At 52.0% G+C, this 20,084-nt stretch overlaps 1 protein-coding gene across 3 annotated transcripts; it reads right to left on the bottom strand.

The window, feature by feature from the left end:
• Positions 1-2,202: 2,202 nt before the first annotated feature.
• Positions 2,203-19,979, bottom strand: DCPS (decapping enzyme, scavenger). Of its 3 annotated transcripts, none has more exons than XM_074561338.1 (6): positions 19,782-19,974; positions 18,195-18,363; positions 10,354-10,499; positions 6,760-6,873; positions 3,476-3,586; positions 2,203-2,540 (listed from the first exon to the last, which is right to left on the bottom strand). In XM_074561338.1, the coding sequence occupies exons 1-6, from the start codon at positions 19,941-19,943 to the stop codon at positions 2,274-2,276; spliced, it is 969 nt and encodes a 322-aa protein (XP_074417439.1). In that variant the 5' UTR covers positions 19,944-19,974; the 3' UTR covers positions 2,203-2,273. The 3 variants fall into 3 exon arrangements, with proteins under 3 accessions (XP_074417439.1, XP_074417440.1, XP_074417441.1); XM_074561339.1 differs by lacking the exon at positions 19,782-19,974 and adding an exon at positions 18,711-19,765; XM_074561340.1 differs by lacking the exon at positions 2,203-2,540 and adding an exon at positions 2,891-3,094 and having other exon boundaries at positions 19,782-19,979.
• Positions 19,980-20,084: the final 105 nt, after the last annotated feature.

Below are 20,084 nucleotides of genomic sequence, written 5' to 3'. Positions count from 1 at the left end.
ATCCCGGCTGTTCGAGAAGTGAATGGGTAACGAGCTCCGCCGTCACCCGCTCCGAAGGTATCGAGGAATCACGTCGATCAAACGGTTGAGAAAACGCCTCGGGCTGCAGCAGCGAGGACGGGGCAGAGGTTTCGCCAGCCCAGGACGGTCTCGTGCCACCGTGCCGCGGCCGGAACGCTCCCGAAAAGGTGGCGAGGACAAAGCGAGAGGGGATCTGTTGACGAAGGAGGAGGGGGATGCCCTCGGCCGGGCTCGCGGCATCTGCTGGAGAGGGACAAGAATGGGGCGATTCATGCCCAGGACAAGCGGGCTTTGTCCCGCTGCCCGGGGACCACCTCGGGCTCACCCTTCCTCAAAGCCACAGCCTAGAAACGCTTCCCTGGCTTTGCACGCCCAACCCCAGCACCTCCGGAAATCCTCAAAAGATCCATCAAAACGCAGCCCCCTGCCCTCCCGTCCTGGGGCAGGGCAGGGGACAGTCCCCGTCCCGGGCTCCCCCGTGTCCCCCCCTGCTCCCCAAGGAGACGGGTGACGGGCAGGCAGAGCACCTTCCTGTCTCCCAGGAGAAACGATTCCTCCAGGGGGAGCGGACAGATGGTCTGCAGAAGATGTGCTGCTCGGTCGTCTGTCGCAGCCCTCGGAAAGTCTATTTTCAAGACAGTTTGTTGGGTGGGTGTTTTTTTTTTTTTTTTTTTTTTTTTTTTTTTTTTTTTTTTTTAATACCTGGAGAACAGGGAAGCTTCCCGGGCAACAGGATGATCCCATCTGGCGTTTAACCATCTCCGTTCCCGGGCTGGATCTGGCTGGGTACGTAAAACGGTGATGTTCCCTCACCCAGGCAGACCAAGCACAAAAAAAAAAAACCCACTCTGGTCTGGAAAAAAAAAAATAAATAAAAAAATATCACTTCTTGCCCTTTAGCAACTTAAAACCTTGGGCCGCAAAAAGCCAGGGGACAGCAAACCCCGCGGATCTTCTCCACATCCACTGTGGCACAGCCAGCAGCCCTGGAAACAAATCACATCTCTGTTTTTTTTTCCCCCCCCCACATCAGCAAAAAAAACCCAAAACCCCCCAACTCTTAGAGCCCAGTGTGTTGAAAGACATAAATAACTGGGGTAGTCGGCGAGATGATTCCTGCAATTACATCCCCGACCAGAAACCGGAGCCCTTTCTGGCAGCAAGAACTCATGAAGTTTTCAGAGGTTGGTGCCCGGCGGAGAAGACGCAGGGGCTAAACAACGGCTGGGTCGGCGGACTAAACCTCTCTCCGCGCGTGGGAATCTGGTTTTCCCACCCAAACGGGCAGCTCTCGCCGGGTCGCAGGGCGAGGAGCATTTAAAGAGAGTCAAGCGGTGAGGAAGAAGTCGGTGCCTCACTGAAAAGAGGAAGAAAAACCTCAGCAGAGCGGGAAAGTGGCAGCAAAGTCACCCCGGGGTCTCGGGAGGCTCCTTTGCCGGGGACTCTCCGGCTGCGGGACGGCATTTACTGCCCCGCCACCTCCCTGGCAGAAGGAAGAGCAGTATTATTGATTTTTGATTAAAAAAAAAATAAAAATAAAGAGGAATCCTTGCAAAACTTTTGAGAAGCCTGTGTCAGGGAGGGGCTGCCCTTTTAAACGAGCTCATTTAAGGCGGGATATATGACTAATTAGCAGGGTAGAGGTGACGGCTCTGAGGCTGGGGATCAGGCAGCGCGCGCAGTCGCGTTTTGCCTTTCCTGAGCCCACGGCAGCTGGCCGGCAGGGGCGAGGACTCGGCTTAGTCATTTGATTTATTTGGAGCAAGAAACCTCTTCCCTGTCCCAGGGAAGCTGCAATCCCGCTCCCAGGGGTAAATCTGTAAGAAATAAGTGAAGTTTTGGGGGTTTTTTTTGGACCCCTGCAGCTGCCTGCTTCCCCGTCTGGGCTGACGCTTGGTGGCAGGGGTTGTTTTTTGGGTGGGGAAGGGGGACACAGACCCTCTCCTGCCCAAACCTCTGCGCTCACGGCCCCCCCCGACACACCCAGTCCATCCAGTGCGACGCGCCCGGTGAAAACCAGCACACTGCAAAGGGGTTACTCAAATCAACGTTTTAATTGACTTGAGCAAAAGACATGGTCTCCATAGCAATGGGCCGTCAGACCCAATTCGTACAAAAATCAGAGTTAAAAAAAAAAATAAAAACACCAAAACCTTTTAAGAAAAAAAATTTAAAAAAAAAAAAGGAAAACCAACACCCAAAACGGGCATTTATTAAAAATAAAAATAGATATAAAAGCGGCCTCCGCCAGCTCACACTTTTCCTGCCTCCTGGAATTTCTTAAACAGCAGTTCATCAGCCCGAAGGGCGAAGGTCAGAGCCCGTTTCTGGTAGTACGTGGAGTCCGCGGCCAGGTTGTCAATCACGTCTGCCAGGAGATGGGCTCTCTCCACGGAGCTGCCCGGCGCGTCGTAGCCCAGGGCGGTGAAATGCACGTGCAGGTGGTAGTAGGAGGGTTGGTAATGCAGGTAGATTCGCAGCTGGGACGCGGGCACGCCGAAGCGCTTCGCTATGGCCTCCTACGGAGGAGAAAAAGCCACAGGTCAGGATGAGCGACACGTGAGGACACGGGGCAGGACAGACAGACCGACCTTGCAACGGATGGAAGGGAGCGTCCCCAGACGGCACGGAAGGTGGAGAGAAAGGCAGAAGTGACTTCTGCTTCCTCCATCCTCACAGCAAGGGGCGGGGGAAGCTGGGAAGGCCAGAGCTCTTCCCCGTCCTCTGCTTCAGCCTCCGCAGGGATGGAGCGATGCCTCCAGCTGCTCCATTTTTCTCCCTCCGTGACGGGACGTGCTTTCCGCTCGTATTGTTTTCCCTTCCACCCTTATCGCTTCGGCTCGCTCGGCAAGTTACGGGGATCCTGTTACCAGGCAGTGTAATTAAAGCTATAAACGGCAATGGCGAACTCCAGCACGCTGGCTTGGTTCACTGCTCGGCACGCTGCAATCCCCCGACTAATCTCTTAATTAATCTCCACTTTCCCCAGTGCAATTACTTTCCAAATTTCTAACACGGTGATGGAAAGAGAAGCTATCACGCATCCATCTCCCCAGCACACCCCGTCACGGGGCTGGAAAAAAAAAAAATGGTCGGCCGGCGAGAACAGTCAAGGGGTTGGGAAGGAAGTTATCGATACGGGGAGGACAGGGCTCGACTCCCGCAGCTCACGGCTAACGGAGAAATATCGAGCAGCCCTGAAATGCCTCGAGTGTAGCACGGCCTTTTGATATCCCAGGGGAAGGTGCTGATGGAGCAACAGGGACCGGGGTCTGAAGGCGGAGATGCGAGAGCGGGCAGCACAGCGCCGGTCCGTGACCGGATTGGCACCTCTGGGTTACTGCCGTGTGTGGGTCGGTTGGCAGCTGCCGGAGAATGCAGGCAGCGACCTTGTGGCAGGCAGGCCCTGCTCTCCCTGGCCAGGACGGCAGCGTCGCACCAGCCTCGCGCTTACCTTGCCTTCTTGCAAGACGTTCCTCAGCAGCGGGAGGTGCTCGGCGGTGAGGTCCCGAAGCGACTTGACCTCTCGGCGGTGAACGAGGGCTATCAGGTAAAGGTCATCCAGCTGCAGAGAGATGGAGGACAGTGACAAAGGTGACCACAGAAAGAGCAGAGGCACGAGCACTTTGGACCTGACGCACCAACCACAGCTTTCCAGGCCGTGTCGTATGGGGCTACCTGCCGTCCTGTTTAACCCTCACCCAAACTGGGCTGAATCCAGTATAAACCTCCCACTACGAGACGCGCTCACCCACAAACCCACTGCACCTCAAAGCATCGTTTCTGGACAAACTGGGGTTTTTCCAAGACTTAGCAGAAGAGGACCCCAAGCAATAAAGAGCAGGATCACAAATATCTTCTTACAGGTGGGGGAAACTGAGGCCCACGGCCAGGAGGCAGCGGGGTCTGTGCGCAGACGCCACGCCGAGCACGGCCTTTTCTGCAGAGCAAGCAAACGGTTCATCTCCACGCTCGCACGAAGACTTACAGTGAATCGCAGTGGCCAAAACCGCGACTGTAGATTTTTCCGAGTGAAAAGCTTCCTACATTTCCACTGTGCAAACAGCCAGCCACTTTCCAGTCGCACCAGTTCTATAAATAACTATTTTTCAAGATCTAATCGGTCACCGGACAACCCCAGTGCAGTAAAATACGGCTGTTCGGCAGCTCTAGGCCAACCTCTGGCACCTCCCGAAGCACTTACGAAATTCAATCTTTAACAAGACGTAGGGTTGTGGATCATTACACTTTGGAAAAAAAAAATAAAATAAATAAAAATCCCCATCTCCTTCAGCTCAGTTAGTGGCTTTCTAATATAAACACCGCAAAGCAAAGGGTTTAGATATTTGAGACGCAGCAGATCTTTTCAGGGCTGCGAGGAGCCCATCTGGCTACACGGAAACAGGCGCTTGTGCCAAAAAGATGCTCTCAGGACCCTTTCTCGGGGCTCTCGAAACACGAAGCTGCTATTTGCAGCCAGCCAGCGCAGCGACGCTCACGGTTCGGTTCGATTCCCAAAGCAGCCTGTGTGCAGCTCTGGAAAAAAGACGGCGTATCGGCTTGTCCTCTTTGGATCAGGGCTGGCTGGCGGGAGGAAACGCAAACATCTTTTCTCCTGAGAACAACATCTGCATGTTGCTGTTTGAAACAAATAAGCCTGTTGCTAAAAAGGCCTTGAATGATGTCATGCCGGGCATCGTTTCAGGCAACGCCTCAGGGCTCCTGTGGGTTTGAAACCAACTCAGAAGTGGGGGGAAAAAAAAAAAATCCACACCAAACAAAAATTAAAAAAAAAAAACAAAACCCAAAACCAAAATCAAACACCACCAAGAAACCAACTCAAACCACTATCAAGGTCGGGCAGCAGGAGCTGACGCAGAGCCCAGAAGGTCGAGGCGGGCAGCGAGCACGCAGACTTCACGATGCAAACGAGAAATCTTCCTCCCATCCATCAGCCCGAAATAATCACGGGTGAATTCGCAGCATTCCGCAGGGAAGGCGCTAAGCTAGCGCAAGGCAACGCTGTTGAAGGGGCGTCTACGTAGAGGCTCGGAGAGTCCTGCTGGGAGCTCCGTCTTGTGCTTCCCCAACTTAATTTAGTAGCCTTGCCTGTTTGGTGGGATGCAGCAGAAGGAACCGGTGCTCGCGGGCAGCCGCGGGGCTGCCGGGATCAGCATCACGGCACAGCCAAGGAGAAATTCCTTGGCTGAAAGGCAGAAGTCGACAGCCCTCGCTGGGACGCTGGCTCGCCTGCCTGGGAAAGAGAGAGGCAAGGCGAAGGTCCCGGATAGCCCCAGGGGTGACGGCGCTCTCCTTGTAGACAGCAGCCCAGCCGTCGTCGGGAAGATATCAAGAAGATCCTGTTCAGCATACCAAGAGGCAACAGCAGCACGGGGAAACCTGCCCTAAAGACAAATCCTGCCGTTTAAGCGCTCCCTGACTGGGCTAGCTACAAGATGTGGATAAACAGGTCTCCAGAGGAAGTTAAAGCACAATCTTCAGCCCATCCGCCTCCAATCCTGACACAAGTTACACAGCTTGGTTGCAGCAAGTGAGGATTTACACCAAGGCTTTGCTTGAAGCACGGAAAGGGGCGACGTGCTGCACTTTTAGGGCGGCAATATTTAGGGATCCTAAAAAGTAAAGGGCACGGAACAAGGCGCGGTGGCGTAAGCACGACTGCAGGCTTGCTGTGTAACACCTGCTTCGCAAAGTCTCTTCAGGAAGAGGGTCATGCCTCCCGGTGAAGAAGCGGAAATTCGAGCTTGGTTACCCCATCACAGCTTGACAAGGGATTTTTGGAGTAGCTGACGCGCAAGGAATTCACAGTGACCAGAGACTACCCTGCAGTGACCTACTCACCTGTCCTCCTCTGGTCATTCCCTCGGGCGACTCAGCAAACGCAGAATTGTGTTGCCCACGAGCAGGCTTGTGTTCCCTTTTAGTTTTTAGTTCCTATTTCGAAGTTTTAATCATACAGTAACTTTCCCACCCTGACGCCTGCAGAAGCATTTTGAGGATCAGAAACACAAAGGGGACTTTTTTTTTTTTTGACTCCATCAACTTCGACGGGTGCACATGCGGAGTTTCACCACCCCAGGCACATCTCCAAAAGTACAGCACAGAAAGGAGTCAGAGCCCAAAGGAAATAACGAGCCACTCAGCTGAGGATTACAGCCTGGGCTTAAAAACCTCTGCGTTATAGCCTGGATTTAAAAACCTCTGCGTGGCCACTCCCACGAGGGGTTAAGCAGCCGCTCATAAGCTAACGACCATCTGTTTAATATTGTGTGGAGGAGAGTTAATTGCAGCAACTGAAGGACAACACATCTGCCTGGTTTGCGCTTAAAAGTTGAGGCTTGCAAAAAAAAAAAAAACAACCAAAAAACCAAAACATAAAACAAAACACCAAACTAGTTCATCAGGAACAAATACGCAGCTGGATTTAGGTTCAAACACAGCACGACAACATTTGGGCTAATACAGGAAAGAGAAAGCGAAGCTAATAAATAAATCACCCAGCAGCAGTGAGAACAGCCTCTCTTTTGCTGTGACCGTAATTAGCACGCGATAAAAGGCCCTGGCAATATCATCACTTAATGACAGTGTGAACAGGAAGGACCCGTTCCCCTCCTAAAACTGTCATTAGTGCGCTATTAGTAGCGCAAAAGTGGACATTTCCTCTGGATCACCTTCAGACAAGCAGCATCCCTCCAAAGATAAGAGGAGCAAACAAACCTGGCTTTGATTCCACTTAAGATCTGGAACTAGAACAAATCCATCGGAAGGATCCGGGTTTTCATGGATGATTCGATCAGCCTCAGCTTTCTTCTCCAGGATATTGTACACCCACTGAAAGAGAAACACGCAATTTATAAGCCAGCAGAGAAAAAAAACCTCACCACCTCAGGCACAGTTAGCTGGAGCTCATGGCTTAGTGCGTATTCGCTGCAAGTAGGATATAAAACAAAAAAACCCCCGATGACTTCATTTTAAGATGGCCAAATCGTCTCATGGTTGATAACGTTTGTAGTTAATTATCCATAAAACATTCCAACAACGAACTCCAGGCTAGTAGAATCGCTTCAGTGAAAAGGTACACTCCCGACCCTGCTGCGTGGCGCTGCACCGCCGGCTAGCTAAATTATTCAGGGATTTTTGTTTTCCTCTCAAGCTTTAAGAACTGGCCGCAGCTGGAGATGAGGTGTTGAACAGAGACGGTTTAGCCCAGCGTAGAAATCGTTGCGTTTGCCCCTAAGAGGATTTGGGGATCATTCTCCTCGATGGAGTCTAGCGATAAACCAGACCTGGCTGCTTTACGAATTACATGGAGGTGGAGCTGCTGCAAAGCGCTAAATACCCCGAGGGGCAGCAGCATCCCTCTCCTCCGTGCTCCCACTGGCTGGCAACGGAGAGGTACCGGCGTTCAGATGGATCAGCCACCAACACAAGCAACTCGGAGCACACCAGAGCCCGGCCACGCAGGCAGCGGCGGAAGCCAGCTCTTGTGGGGCTCAGTAGATGCCTCTCGCAGCACCGGCAGGGCCGCTTGCACCTTTTTAGCTCCCAGGCTGCGCTAAAACCTTTACAAGGTCCGAAAAGGGAATTCAGCTGATTTCCTTCCCCTTCAGAAAGGAAAAAGCAGATTGTTTGCAAGCTTGAGGTTGGATGCGGCTCCGGCTGCCGGCAGCCAGCGCTCGCCAGGCGAATACGAAAGGCCTGGTGTTTTCTTGGGCAATGTGTTTTCTGTGTCTCTTGGTTTCCTGGCTTCTTAGAAAACAGCTCGCCGCTCTTCTTCCTCTATACTTAAAGCCTCAGCCTCCAGACTGCCCGTAGTCCCCTGCTCTGGTTATCCCCCCGCGCGCCTCCTTCAAAGCAAAGCACCACCCAGAGATGAGTTTTGGCTACAAAATGAAAGAGATCAGGGATAAATGACAGAGTAAGACCAGTGGAAAGCATCTTTGCTTTTCCTGGCTCCCGACCTGAGCTCGAGCATCCCTCTTTACACCTCCAAAATGCGCTTTATGCTCTAGCTTAGGTCTAACTTAAGTATTGGACTGCCAAGGGAGTTCCCAGCCACATCCCTAGAAAATAAGGCAGCAGAAAATTGTTAGGGCTTGAAAGCTGAAACAACCATTCTGAAACATGATTTTTTTTTTCCCCCCATCAAGTTTAGGTATGAAACATTTTGGTTGCCCCAGGTGGGCAGTCAGTCTCGCAGACACACCGAGCGAGCTCGGTCAGTGGATGCTGTGCACATCAAACGCTCAAGATAAAAAGACAGCCCTCTTGGGGAACTCTGTCAAGAGTTTAATTAATCCAGTCAAAACTTACGATCATTGTGAACTGACCTGAATATATCCTTAGGGAGAAACCAACCTCTCCTCCCTTGATCTGTTTTGGTTTTTGGTTTTTGTTTTTTTTTTTTTTGCTTAAATTTCTCATCTTTCCTTCCTAGCAACTATGTCTTAGAGAAGATTAGATTCTCAAAGCGATTTTGGAAAGCAAGGTACAAGATCGCTGTGCTCTGTGACCCCAGAAGAAAAGCAGGGCAGGAAGCTCAGCAGGAAATGAAAGTTTGCCCTTTGGTTTTGTTTTTGATTGGGTTTTTTTTGTTGTTGGGTTTGGTTTGTTTTTTTTTTATGACTGCTCTTTTCACTAGTGCCAAGCTATCAGTGCCCTAAATAACTTCACCGATCGGATGAGCTGAATTTTAAACCCAGCGCTGCCTCATGTGACGGGCAGGTCATCAGCTGACTGCTCTTGCTGTTTCCAGCACAAGCCCAGCAAGGAGAACACACGTCCAGAGACTGGCACCACAATCAAACTATTATACTGAAAGCATCCACGCCTTGCATCCTCCAGCAGAAAAACAGAGCTGCCTCTGTAGTCCCCCGATATTTCTGTTACCCTTCACATTTCCCTTTCCGCTCGTTAAAACCAGTTAAAGACACGAAATGACATTATCAACTCACAGAGGTCAAGGACTGACTGTGCTGACCATGATTTCTCATCAGAAGCTCCCGATGGTCAGTGGAAATATGTTTCCACGGACAAAAATCAGCTCACAAGCATTTAGTGAGAGAGCTCAAGCAACTTCCGAAGGCAGCCGCTACACCGGGAAACTTCAACAGCCATAAAGCAAAAGCACAGAGAAAGCATTCGTGCAGGTTGCTGTCTGGTGGAAACACGCTCTTGTCTTTCTCCAGCTAATAAATGCCACCTGTATGTTACTGGTGTTGCAGCCTGGCTGCCTGCGAGAAAGCCAAATGATGGAGCAGAGAAAAGCAGGCAGGCGAGGAGTAATTGAGCGCACACCGCAGCTCACAAGGTGCCTTCTGGTACGAGACACAGAAAGCGGGATTCAGGTTCATCTGCAAGCGATTAGAAAACAGACACTGGAACAGTGAACCCTGTTAACCGTCCTGCTGCTGTTTAAGGCAGCAGGAAAGAGGTGTGGGGGATACCCCAGGCCTGCGGTTGGTTGGTTTTGGGGGTTCATTTTTCATGGATAGCCTCAAGCAGACCCAGGATTTGGTTTATGTCCCCTTCTGCACACGCTGGCAGGAATTGCTCCCTACAGACTTGCCTTCCTCTGGATGTAAACCAGGAAAACTAGGATGTAAACCAGGAAAAAAGTCCATTGCCGCTGCCTGAGGCAAGAAGGACACTAGAAGTATGTGTTTGCCACATGGACCAAAGGGCAGAATGGCAGAGGAGCTGTAGGCAAACCCGAGGAGCAAGTTGTGATGCAGAAATCCAAGAGTAATCCGTGCCTTCCCATTTCCACAACACCCAAGAGACTCCTAAAAAGCCCAGCAAACTCCACCAACGCCCAGGGAGCCACCCTTGGAAAGGAGGAAGAACGCCCCAGCACAGAAGGTCTCCAGAAACCTTGGGAAAGGCAACTTTGGGTACATCTCCAAGGCAAATGTTTTTCTGCAAAAATGCAGAAGAATGACGCAGAGGACAGAAGGATGGGGACACTGTGGGAGTTTAGGGGAAAGAGAGGCCTGTTTAGCATCGCTGAGCTTACCCCAAAGGTCACACAGCCTCAAGAAAGCGCGATGGATGAGGGGATGCATTCAGGCAGCATCACAACTCAGGAGCGGCAGAAATATTCTGCAGCCGGTTGTGCTTGAGGAGCAGGCTGCGGCACCACGGAGCTGGCAACACACCGATGGAGCAACCAACAAGGAGACAGGGGCAGAGCATGCTCCACTCTTCTGCCTCTAAGCTGGGCTTCAGAGGAGACATTTGACAGCCCAGCATGTCGAAGGAGGAGACCAAAGACCTCCATCTCTGCAGGGGGGAAGCAGTGGTAACCCATACCTGGATGCTGAAGCTCTGGGACTGGATGAAGGGCAGCGTTATGTTCTTGTAATCCTCCCAGGTTTCACGGATGAGGTGCACTTCTTGGCGGAGGTACTTCTGAAGGTGTTTCTCCGTAGCAGGGTACACCACCGTGGTTTTTATCTCTAGAAATAAATATGTTCACTGAGTTACCATCACAGACAAAACCCACATTGCTTCCTTCAGTCCCCGATAAATCTGTTTTCCCTTCCAATAGATGCCACACTAACACTTTTTAAAAGACACCACTAAAACAGCAGCGTGGGGGAGAACGGACATGGAAAGCAAACAAACGCTTTTCTCGAGGAAGGATAAGCCGACAACACAGCCTGTCTTTCCAGTTCAGGTGGAGGAGTTTGCTGTCTGAAAGGTTTTTTTCCCCACACTTGCTCTTTCAGGCATATCAGCAACATCAGGGCAGAGCTGGGGCTCCCAGGGAAGAGCTTACGTGCAGTCAACAACCAGGACAAGAAACACGACCCCGGGGGCACAGACGCATCTTCCTCATACTTGAATCCAAAGCTCCCGGGATGTTACCGAGCGAGCACCCAGCAACTTTCTCCAGCCGCAAAACCAGACCTCACGTGAGCTGCGAGCTCTAGGAGCAGCTCCCTCCCAGAGCTCTCGGCCATCAGGATGCTCGGCCTCGAGCACAAGGAGGCAGAGAGGTCAAGGGCACAGGGACAGATCGGGGGCAAACGACGCAGGCTGATGGGTTAACATGGCACGGGACAAGCCGAGGGAAGAGGGCTGGGTGATTTCTCTGCACCAGCCAACAAAAAGAACATTTAGCAAAAGGAAAACAATTTTTGTTTACCTGGCGATTAAAACTTTGCTGCATAATTTCTGCGGCATTGAACAGGATGCAACCGCGCACCTCGTCACCCTGGGCACTTTGACCTTGGCAGCAGTAAACCTCACCCACAGCGCTAAAACACTTGGAAAATATCCCTCTTTGGCCAAGATTAGATGTGCGATACAGAGTCTACCACAACTCCAAGGCCACTCCACCTTCCCAGCTAACGAGAGCTGCTATGAAACTTAATGCAGGAAGGAGAGAGAAAAAACAACGCCAGGAGCCTGGACAAACCCTGAGGAGATGGGACCAAAGCAAGTTATCCGGGGCACTTAAACACCGCAGCTTGTGCCGCGGTCATGAAAACCATGGGCTGCACACTCACCAGGGTACCACAGAGTTGTGCTTCACACTTTATACGTGGTATATATGCTAGCCAGACAACGAATATAAATATCTATCTGTTCCTAAAGCCAGGATTTAGGGCGGTTTGGTTTTGTTTTTTTTTTTCTTTTAGTTTTCTGCTTTCTGTTTTTTTTCCCCGAGGACAGCGCTGCAAGCTGGGAGACTCTGCCTTTTCATTTCACGCCAAACCCAGCTTAATGAAATCCACAGGAAAATGCTGGTAACATGAAATATGAAAATGCAAACCACAAGGGCAGTCTGGTCTGATTCCCACCATACGCATGTTCAAACAAGGTTGTTTTCCAGGACTCGATTAGCACTTCTAGTGGGATGATGTAATAGCAAAGAACAATAAAAAAAAAAAAAAAGGCAAGGCTGTGGCTCCTCTGCTCCTCGCTTAAAAAGACCAGCAAAGCATTGGGGAGAAAACAAAAAGGCAAAAGATAAGAAAATACCACGCTCAGCCTCGGGCTGAAACTTCCACAATTTAATTTGATACCCCAAAACGAGAGCAGGGACTACAGCAGAAAACCCTCCTTGCTGGTGGTGGTGGTAACTGCTCTCATGTGCAGTCTGGGAGGGGCGTTCAGAGGACACTTCACAGCTCCCCCAGCACCTCCCCATTTTGGGGGGGGGGGGGTGGCAGCTCACAGTGGGGAGAGCCACTTAGGATACTTTAAAGCTTAGTACGAGATCAGAGAAATCCTTAATGTGCAGCTGTGGTTGAGCAGCAGATGTCTGGAAGGAGGGGGGGTGGGAGGGGAAGAGGCTGTGGTTCGCTAATGATTATTTCCCTTCTAGAGGTCTCATCAACCCTGAAACACCCCACCAAGGCTAATTAGCATAAATCACTATGGCCAGAGAAGCTGCTTGATAAACGCTCGCAGCCCGACTATCTTTAAGAGCCCGTGCACAGGATGCAAAGTCCCAGCTCAGGCTGGGCTCAGCCGCAGGAAACATCCACGGCGAGACCAGGCTCGCCACAAAATCTTTCCATTGCTGGCGCCCAGCCGCATTCATGCTCCATTTTAAAAGCCGCCCTGCTCCTGGCAGGCTCCACGTGCATTAAAGCATCACGTACGCCGTGGGGCAGCCGAAACCTACCCTGGCCTGGAAATGGGGGTAAAGAACCGCTGGAAACATAATGTGGGTTTTTAAGCTTGCTGAAGGGTCAGGGATCGTCTCTGCTTACGTCTGAGTCACATCAGCCGGCGTGTTCCTGAATGCCAGCCCAGGGATGCCACGAAACGCTGTGGTTTACTCTGGAAGTCAGGACTGACCGTCAATTAACTGGAGGTTATAAAAACAGAGGTTTAATTGAAGGAACCCGGATGAGCAGGAGGCAGAGGTACTGCGATGGTAGAGAACAACTGATTGGCCAAGTTCACCCTACGAAGGGTGCCTGAGGGGATACACCGCACCATTGCTTCCCTGCCCAGGAGAAAAGGAAGGTTGGATTGACCAGAAACAAAACGATTGCTCTCCTCTCCTGCTAAAAACGAGAGCAAAAAAACCAACCCAAGACACAAGAAACAAAACCAAAACTCCAGCTCAATTTGGGGAACTTGTGGGAAAAGGGGCTGAAAGCAGCTGCTGCCAAGAGGGGAGGACGGAACACGTTACTCCATGCTCACGGCACAGGACAGCCACACTTCGCAGACGGAAGGAGGCAGAGAGAGCTCGCGCACACCAGGCTCAGTAGCGATGCCTTGTCCCCTTTCACACCGCGCTGTCCCCAGGCTCTGCCAAAATCCCTCTCCAGCTCAGCACCTGAAATTTCAAAACAATGCAGATGGCAACGAGAGCCCAGGGTGACCCACTGAGCCGCCTTGTGCTCCCTTCTCCCATCCCACTCAGCAATATTAAAACAGACCACTGTAGTTTTGTTTTAAATAGATTTAAACATGCCGGGGAGCCAAGAGAAGCACGCAGGGCAGGAACAGCCTGTTTCTACTTTTGGGAAGGGGTGCCTTTTCCTCCCTTTGCTAGTAGGAAGCTGAGCTTTGGGCTTATAATCCGCCTAATCAACTCAACCGTCAGGTACGGGAAGGTGCCAAGCCCAGGAAGCAGCAGAGAAAGTCCTGTTTGTACTCTTGCAAGTTTTTTTTCCTCTGCGAGATTCTTTCCTGATGCATACCTGACAACGGGAAGACAGAGCAGAGCTTTATCTCCTTTGATGCAGCTCTAACTAAACATGATGCACAACCTCCCCCTTTCCCTGCTGTATTAACGTAGTTTATTTAGTTGTATGATCACAACTGCGCAGCAGTAGTCACCAGGAAACACCTAATTTTAACCCACGCCCAACCAGGTACGACCGCAGCTTTGCCTCGGACATCTGGGACGTGCGTTATTGAATGAAATAAAAGCACAAAAAGAAAAGGATAAAACTTGCAAGAGCTCGTAGTCTCCGAGGCCAGTACGTGTCAAGGCAAGCCAAACATGCTGCTGGGGACTCCTGCCAAGGCTGTCTGGCCCCTGGTTCTCATCCATGGACCAAGGATTCGGTGGGCTCTAGCTATAACAGCCGCGGCTAAGAGGAAAGCTGCAGGTTACCAACCCAAAAAAAACCCCAGAGCAAAGCAGGGTGACACCTCCCACCGTCCCCCAAACAACTCCACGCGCTCCCACTGCTTCAGGCTCCAGCTTTTTATTTATGTGTAAATGCAAAGAGTTTTCTCCGCTGGGCAAGCGCCCCCCCAGGCAGGCGGAGCGTGGAAACGCCTGGAGATGAACCAACCTTCCCCATGCAGCTCGTGCAAGTTTCTCCAGCTCCTCACTGCCTGAAACCAGAGACTTTTTGGGCTCAGGAAGGCAGGGATATATACCACTTCCTGCATGACTGAATACTTTCCTTCCATGCTCTCCCATTTCTCTCACAATTTCTCCACCCTACGTTGGAGAGATGGAGCCGGAGGGTCTCCCGATGTGCTTGTTTTTTAGACATTTTTAATAACCTTCCGCCTACAGCACAGGGATGAGCTGTGCCCAGTGAGTACAGGCTCCTTAAAGGAACGATAGGAGTCCTTAAATTACACCAGCGCGGCTTTGGTGCTGTGAAACACAACATCCCTCAGCAGCCAGAAAAGAGGTGGCTGCTTTTTGCTGGAAACAGCAAGGTCTCCTTGCCAAGCAGGTGTGAGCACCACCAGGAGCTGAATATTATTGGGGAACATGTTGCTTGAACCATCTGGCTTCTGCAATCAAGCCTTTGGCAGCAGGAAAATCTTTCCCCTGCTATGAAAGGGGACCTTGCTCTCCCTGCAAAGGAGAGTCCCAGAGCTGGGGTTTCCTCCATCAGCGTCTCGCACCTCCTGGCATAAGCTGCCTCTTAAATTTAGGTAATATCCAGCAACTGGCCTTAAAATGCGTTACGCACGCCTGCCTTTGCTGTTAGCAGGGCAGTTACAATCAGATGGCATGCTCTCTGACACCGCTCCTCCTCGCAAACTCACTCACAAATTTCCCCCTCCTTTTGCCCTTCAGACAAACTCCGACCATTATTAAGCTGGTTTGCAAGTGTTATTTCCCATTTCAGCCTTGACACGTCTCTCCTAGCGGCCAGTAAAACCAGAGCCAAGCAAGACACGGATGAGGTCCTCTTTCTGATCAGCACTGTCTTCACGCGCCCCCTCACTGCTGTGCTTCCAACCCTAAAAAAATCTCATCTTTAAGCTGCAGAGTGAAATTCCTCTTCCCAGGGCAGAAGGGAATCATTGGCTCAGGTAACGTACTTCTTCTAGCCTCCCTTTCTCTGTCTTCACCACACAACAAAGCGACTGGCCCAGCCTCACAGGCTCTTTTACTGCCAAGACAAAACAAGCTTTCATCACACAGGGCCTGCATTAGCTTGACTCCATGGAGGAGACAGCATCCGACTCACTTAAACGAGGAGGCGGGGAAAGGCTGAAGAAAATATCCACTTTCAGCTATCAAAAAAACCTCCAGTTGGAGGAAGAGCCGCCCCGGGGACTTCAGACCACAAAGGTGGCATTGAGAAGTGCAATTCAAAACAGCAGAGGAACCCAGAGGCAGCTCCTCATGCCTTCAATGTCCCCAGTGTCACAGTCACCTGTGGTCATGAATTCCTCAGTCTGGAGGAGTACTTTACCATTAGAAAGTGAGGAGCTGAGCGTGGGGGGCTTGGCCAGCCGGGATGCTGTGAAAACGCTGGGGAGAATTAATTTCCTGCGTGACACCGCGACCCAGGATTTTTCAAAGGACCTGCTTAATGCTAAAGTCTGACCTCTGCAAAATACTTCTACTGCATCATGGTAACCAGGAGATAAACCCCTGCATATCTCTAACCCTGCAACCAAGAGGCTGAGACACCCCCAGTGCGAGGGCTCGCTGGGTCTCCACACGATCACTCGATGTCCAGGGATTTCTCACAAGCCCTGACATTGCCCACAGCCTTATAGGAAATTCCTCCTCCTTCATTTTAGGTTTATGAGCTGCATTCCTCACGTCGACTCCCTCCGTGACTCAGATCAAAAGGGCCACATCCTTCCCCTCCTGATGTGTACAACTGCTTCCTCTGGTGCCAGCCCAGCTGCCCGCCAGCAGCTCACACAATATGCCCGTAAAAAACAGCTATTTGGCTCTGAATTGCTTGGAAGGATGAAGCCACCTCACCCACCGCTCCGAGCCAGAGAGCCTGAAGGGCAGCATCAGGGTGCACTTTCCCCTCCAGTTCTCCTTGCCCAACACCCAAAGCAGGCACAGCGATGCCAAGGAGAGGGCTGGGAAGGAAAGATGCATAACATTTCTGCAAAACTCGCCTTTTCAAAGCGATTTTTAAAGTAATTAAAAAGATAAACTTCAGAAGGAAGCCAGAGGCTTTTTCCCCATTCAGACCTACATGAGGAACAGCACAAACACTCATACAAATGTGGGGTAGGTTTGGTCCAGCCATACATGAAACAAACAGGGTGGCACGGTGCGCCAGAGTCATGGCACAGAGGACACATTGAATAGAAAAAACCCAGGCAAGGGTTTAGTTTAACAGAGGCACAGAAACGGGACGCGAGAAGATCCAGATTCAGCTGGTTTTGCTCCAATTTCTCCAAAAAAGCAGGACTGATGGAGACGGGTGACCCTTAACAGCCTTTTCAGCCCAGCGAGGGATTTTGCACCTGGCATAAATCTTAAATTAAATAAAAAAATTTTGTTATTAGAGTGACACTGGAGTTATACAGCACAGCTAGGTGCTGCAAAGAAGTCAAACGGCAGCACGGCTGGCAGGGCTGCAGCTAGAGGGAGGCCCAGGGGATTTTAGTCTTGCAATGCCACCTCGTGGGAATCCCTGCAAGTCGCTGCCGGCCTGGAACGCAGCAGGCGTCCGAGCAGGAGTCCGTCCAGCCAAGGAAGCGTAGCTCTGACATCTTCCCACCCAGGGCAACCACCGAAACCATGGTGTTGCAGTGTTTTCCTGCTGTTGGAACATGGCTTTGTAATGCTGAAACCTCTGATTTCAAGTCCTCAGTAGGAGTTTTGCATAACTCAAGCTCCCAAAGCCAGACAGTGCTTCCTCCTACACCATGGAAATGGCGTTAAAATAGGAGCATTTTCGGGAAGGAACATCAAAGACTCCAAAAATTTAATTCGGGACCTCAACAACTTCTTACTTAAGGCTATCACTCCGATTAATTTTGACTCCATTAAACCTGTTTGGCAATCATTGTGTTTATGGAAGCGTCAACACATAATTAACCACTGTACTTCCAGAATTTAAACACCCACAAGCATTAAATTCAGCTGCCGAAAGAGCAGCACCGCAGTCACAGGATGCCCTTCTGCCGTGACAAGAATCCGTCTCACAGGATGACAGCCTTCTACTGAAGCTCTCCAACCTGCTCATCTCACCTCATCATACTCTGTGATTAATTGCGTTTCGTAACACACAGGTGCATGAAATCAGCAGGGAGAGGCCTGAAAGGCCAGGTGCTTCTCTGCACAAGGCACCCAAGGTTACCAGGATTTCAGTCTCCCCTGCAAACATCCTAGCTGTCTGTCCTTACCACGCAACAACAAGTAACAAAAATAAAGCACATGAGATGATGCCCCGGAACAAGAAGCTGACACATGCTCTGTAGAGATTTTAAAGACAAAGGTTTTCAAGATAAACATTATGGTGAGAGACAATGTCTTACCAGATTAACTGACACCACTGAAAAAACACACAAGGAAAGCTTTTAAATGGCCAAGCCCTTCTTCACCTTTAAATCAAGGCACAGGCAGACAATTGCAAGTAATCAAGCCATGGCCATTTAATGGGCAGCTACTCATCAGCTGAGCTAGGTGTCCAACAGTGCAGGGAAGAGGGGGAGAAACGAGGCAACGTTCAAAGCCTCTGGAGTAGGATGTTGCTTTCAGAGTGGCAACGATCCACCGATCTCCCCATCTCAGCCAGGTCTGCTGCTGTCACCCAAACCACAACTGGGGTGGCGCGATGGGGTCCAGCAGCACTTGCCTGTCTCACTGCATCCTCCCCTCTGGAGCCGGCAGGAGCACGCCGACCAGCAGCCCAGCCACAAGCACCAGTCCGCAGGCAAGCCACAGAGCGGAGCCACCCTCCTGGGACTGCCCCCCCCCCCGCCACGAGGTCGAGAGTCCTCACCGCTCAGCTCCGGGGGAGGATAGAGGTGGTACGTGCTGTAAATGTCATTGCGCATCCGCAGCTCCAGCTTCATGTGCTTCTTCAGCAGGTCCGATACCTTCTCCTCCTGAAAAGGAGTCTTTTCCAGGATGACTACAGCATCTGTCCCCTCTCCAGAGGGGCCCGTCACCTAGAATAAGAATGGGTAAAGCTGTCAGCAAACACAGACCCAGCACAGGATGGAGACTTTGAGGCCACGACCTAAATACTTCCACCAAGGGACCACGGCAGACACCTTGCAGCCCTTCAATTCTCATGCGCAAACCCTCTCCTAGTCCAGCCCCCAGCCAAAAATAATGGCACATTTGCCCTGACGCATGGCAGGCATCTGCTCCCCATCAGGGAACACAGACATTTTTTGGCGGAAAAATGGGATGTGGACAATGCCTCAAGCCCATCTGCACCTCCCCGGATGCTCCCAGCGCCGCCGCTGCATTCCCGCTGACCCACATCACTGATTTAATCTCAGATACTCACAAGTCGACACAGGGATGCTGCCCAGGTCAGGAAGAGGGCAGAGACAGGCATAAGGGTTCACATCATGGTCAGGGAGCAAACCTAGGCTGTTCCAGGGCAGGGAACGCTGCTACCTTGCTCCAAGGCACCACAACCCAGATCCGGATGTGACCTGAGCCATGTGCAGGAGGTGCAGGGTGCAGAACACACCCCCGGCATCGCTCCCATTTGTACAGCACCCAGGCAAGGCCTCCCTGAACCCCGTTTGGGGACAGCAAAGGGCTTCACCTGGGGCTCCCACGCTCATAGGGCAGAGCAGGCAGGTCTGTGCCCACTTCAGTTACCCACGGACCATCAAAACATTGCCCTGAGATCGAAGCAGCTGCTCGGACCTTCCCCGTCCTCATCACCTGCTCAGATGCACATCTCCACATGAGAGGAGCCGAGGCAGCTGCACTGCTCCCATGCCACAGCCAGGGTCCCCAGCCATAGAACTTAAGAGTAATTACAAATCTCGCCTTTTACGGCACCCGATTGACGTGCCTACCCTATTTACAGCCCCAGAGTCAGCACCTTCCTTGCAATTCAATGCCACTTTACCCACAAAACACGACAAACCTGCTCACTGGGCCAAAAGCAACAGCTATACCAATAAGAAAAAAAAAAAAAAGATAACCAGAGGCTTGAAATAAGGTTTCCAACACGACAAACCCGCTCTCAGGTCCAAAACCAACAGCTCTACTAATAAGGAAAAATTAACCTGAGGCTCGAAATAAGGTTTCCAGCGCGCTGCTGCCGAGATCAGCCACCTCCCGCCCGCCCCCAACCCCCCCGCCCTGGCCGAGCTCGGGCAGAAAAGGGCTGGAAAAGCGAGCGTGGGGGCTCGGTTTGTGGAATAAAAGAGGGGTTTGGGGTCGGGAGACCGGGAGGGGGTGGTGGGTCCTCCGGCTACACCGTGCGGCACCGCAGGAGGCGTGGCCTTTGCGGCGGGGGCGCGGCCTGCCCGGGCTACCCCCTCAGCGGGGAAAATGGCGGCGGGCCTGACTCGGGCCTGGACCTTCCCCCCCGCTCCCCCGCCGCCCCTCCCGGTACCTCCCCGTGCAGGAACACGGCCTTCTCCCGCGCCGACTCCCGCAGCACACGCCGCAGGCGTAGGCCCGCCAGCGGGAAGGGAGCGGCGGCCCCATCGTGGGTCTCGGTGCCGGCCGCCTCCTCCTCCTCCCGCTTTCTCTTCGGCTGCGGGCCGTCCGCCATGGCGCCCGCCCCCCCCCCTCAGCCCCGCACTGCGCCTGCGCGGCGCCGGCAAACGAGGAGAAAGGCGGGAGCGGCGCCGCGCGGGGAGAGCGCCCCCCGGCGGCTCGGCGGTGCCCCACAGTCAGCCACAAACCGAGGGAC

Source organism: Larus michahellis, chromosome 17 (genome assembly GCF_964199755.1).
Source record: "Larus michahellis chromosome 17, bLarMic1.1, whole genome shotgun sequence".
Lineage (NCBI taxonomy): Eukaryota > Metazoa > Chordata > Aves > Charadriiformes > Laridae > Larus > Larus michahellis.
This window is presented reverse-complemented; position numbering and strand designations above follow the sequence as displayed.

Excerpts from the sequence above, each read along its gene's own strand:
- DCPS (XM_074561338.1), bottom strand. The coding sequence starts at position 19,943 with ATGGCGGACGGCCCGCAGCCGAAGAGAAAGCGGGAGGAGGAGGAGGCG. Across the intron at positions 10,500-18,194 it reads TCCTCCCCCGGAGCTGAGCG|AGATAAAAACCACGGTGGTG; the intron begins GTGAGGACTCTC and ends ATTTATTTCTAG. Across the intron at positions 3,587-6,759 it reads TTAAGTGGAATCAAAGCCAG|CTGGATGACCTTTACCTGAT; the intron begins GTTTGTTTGCTC and ends ATCTCTCTGCAG.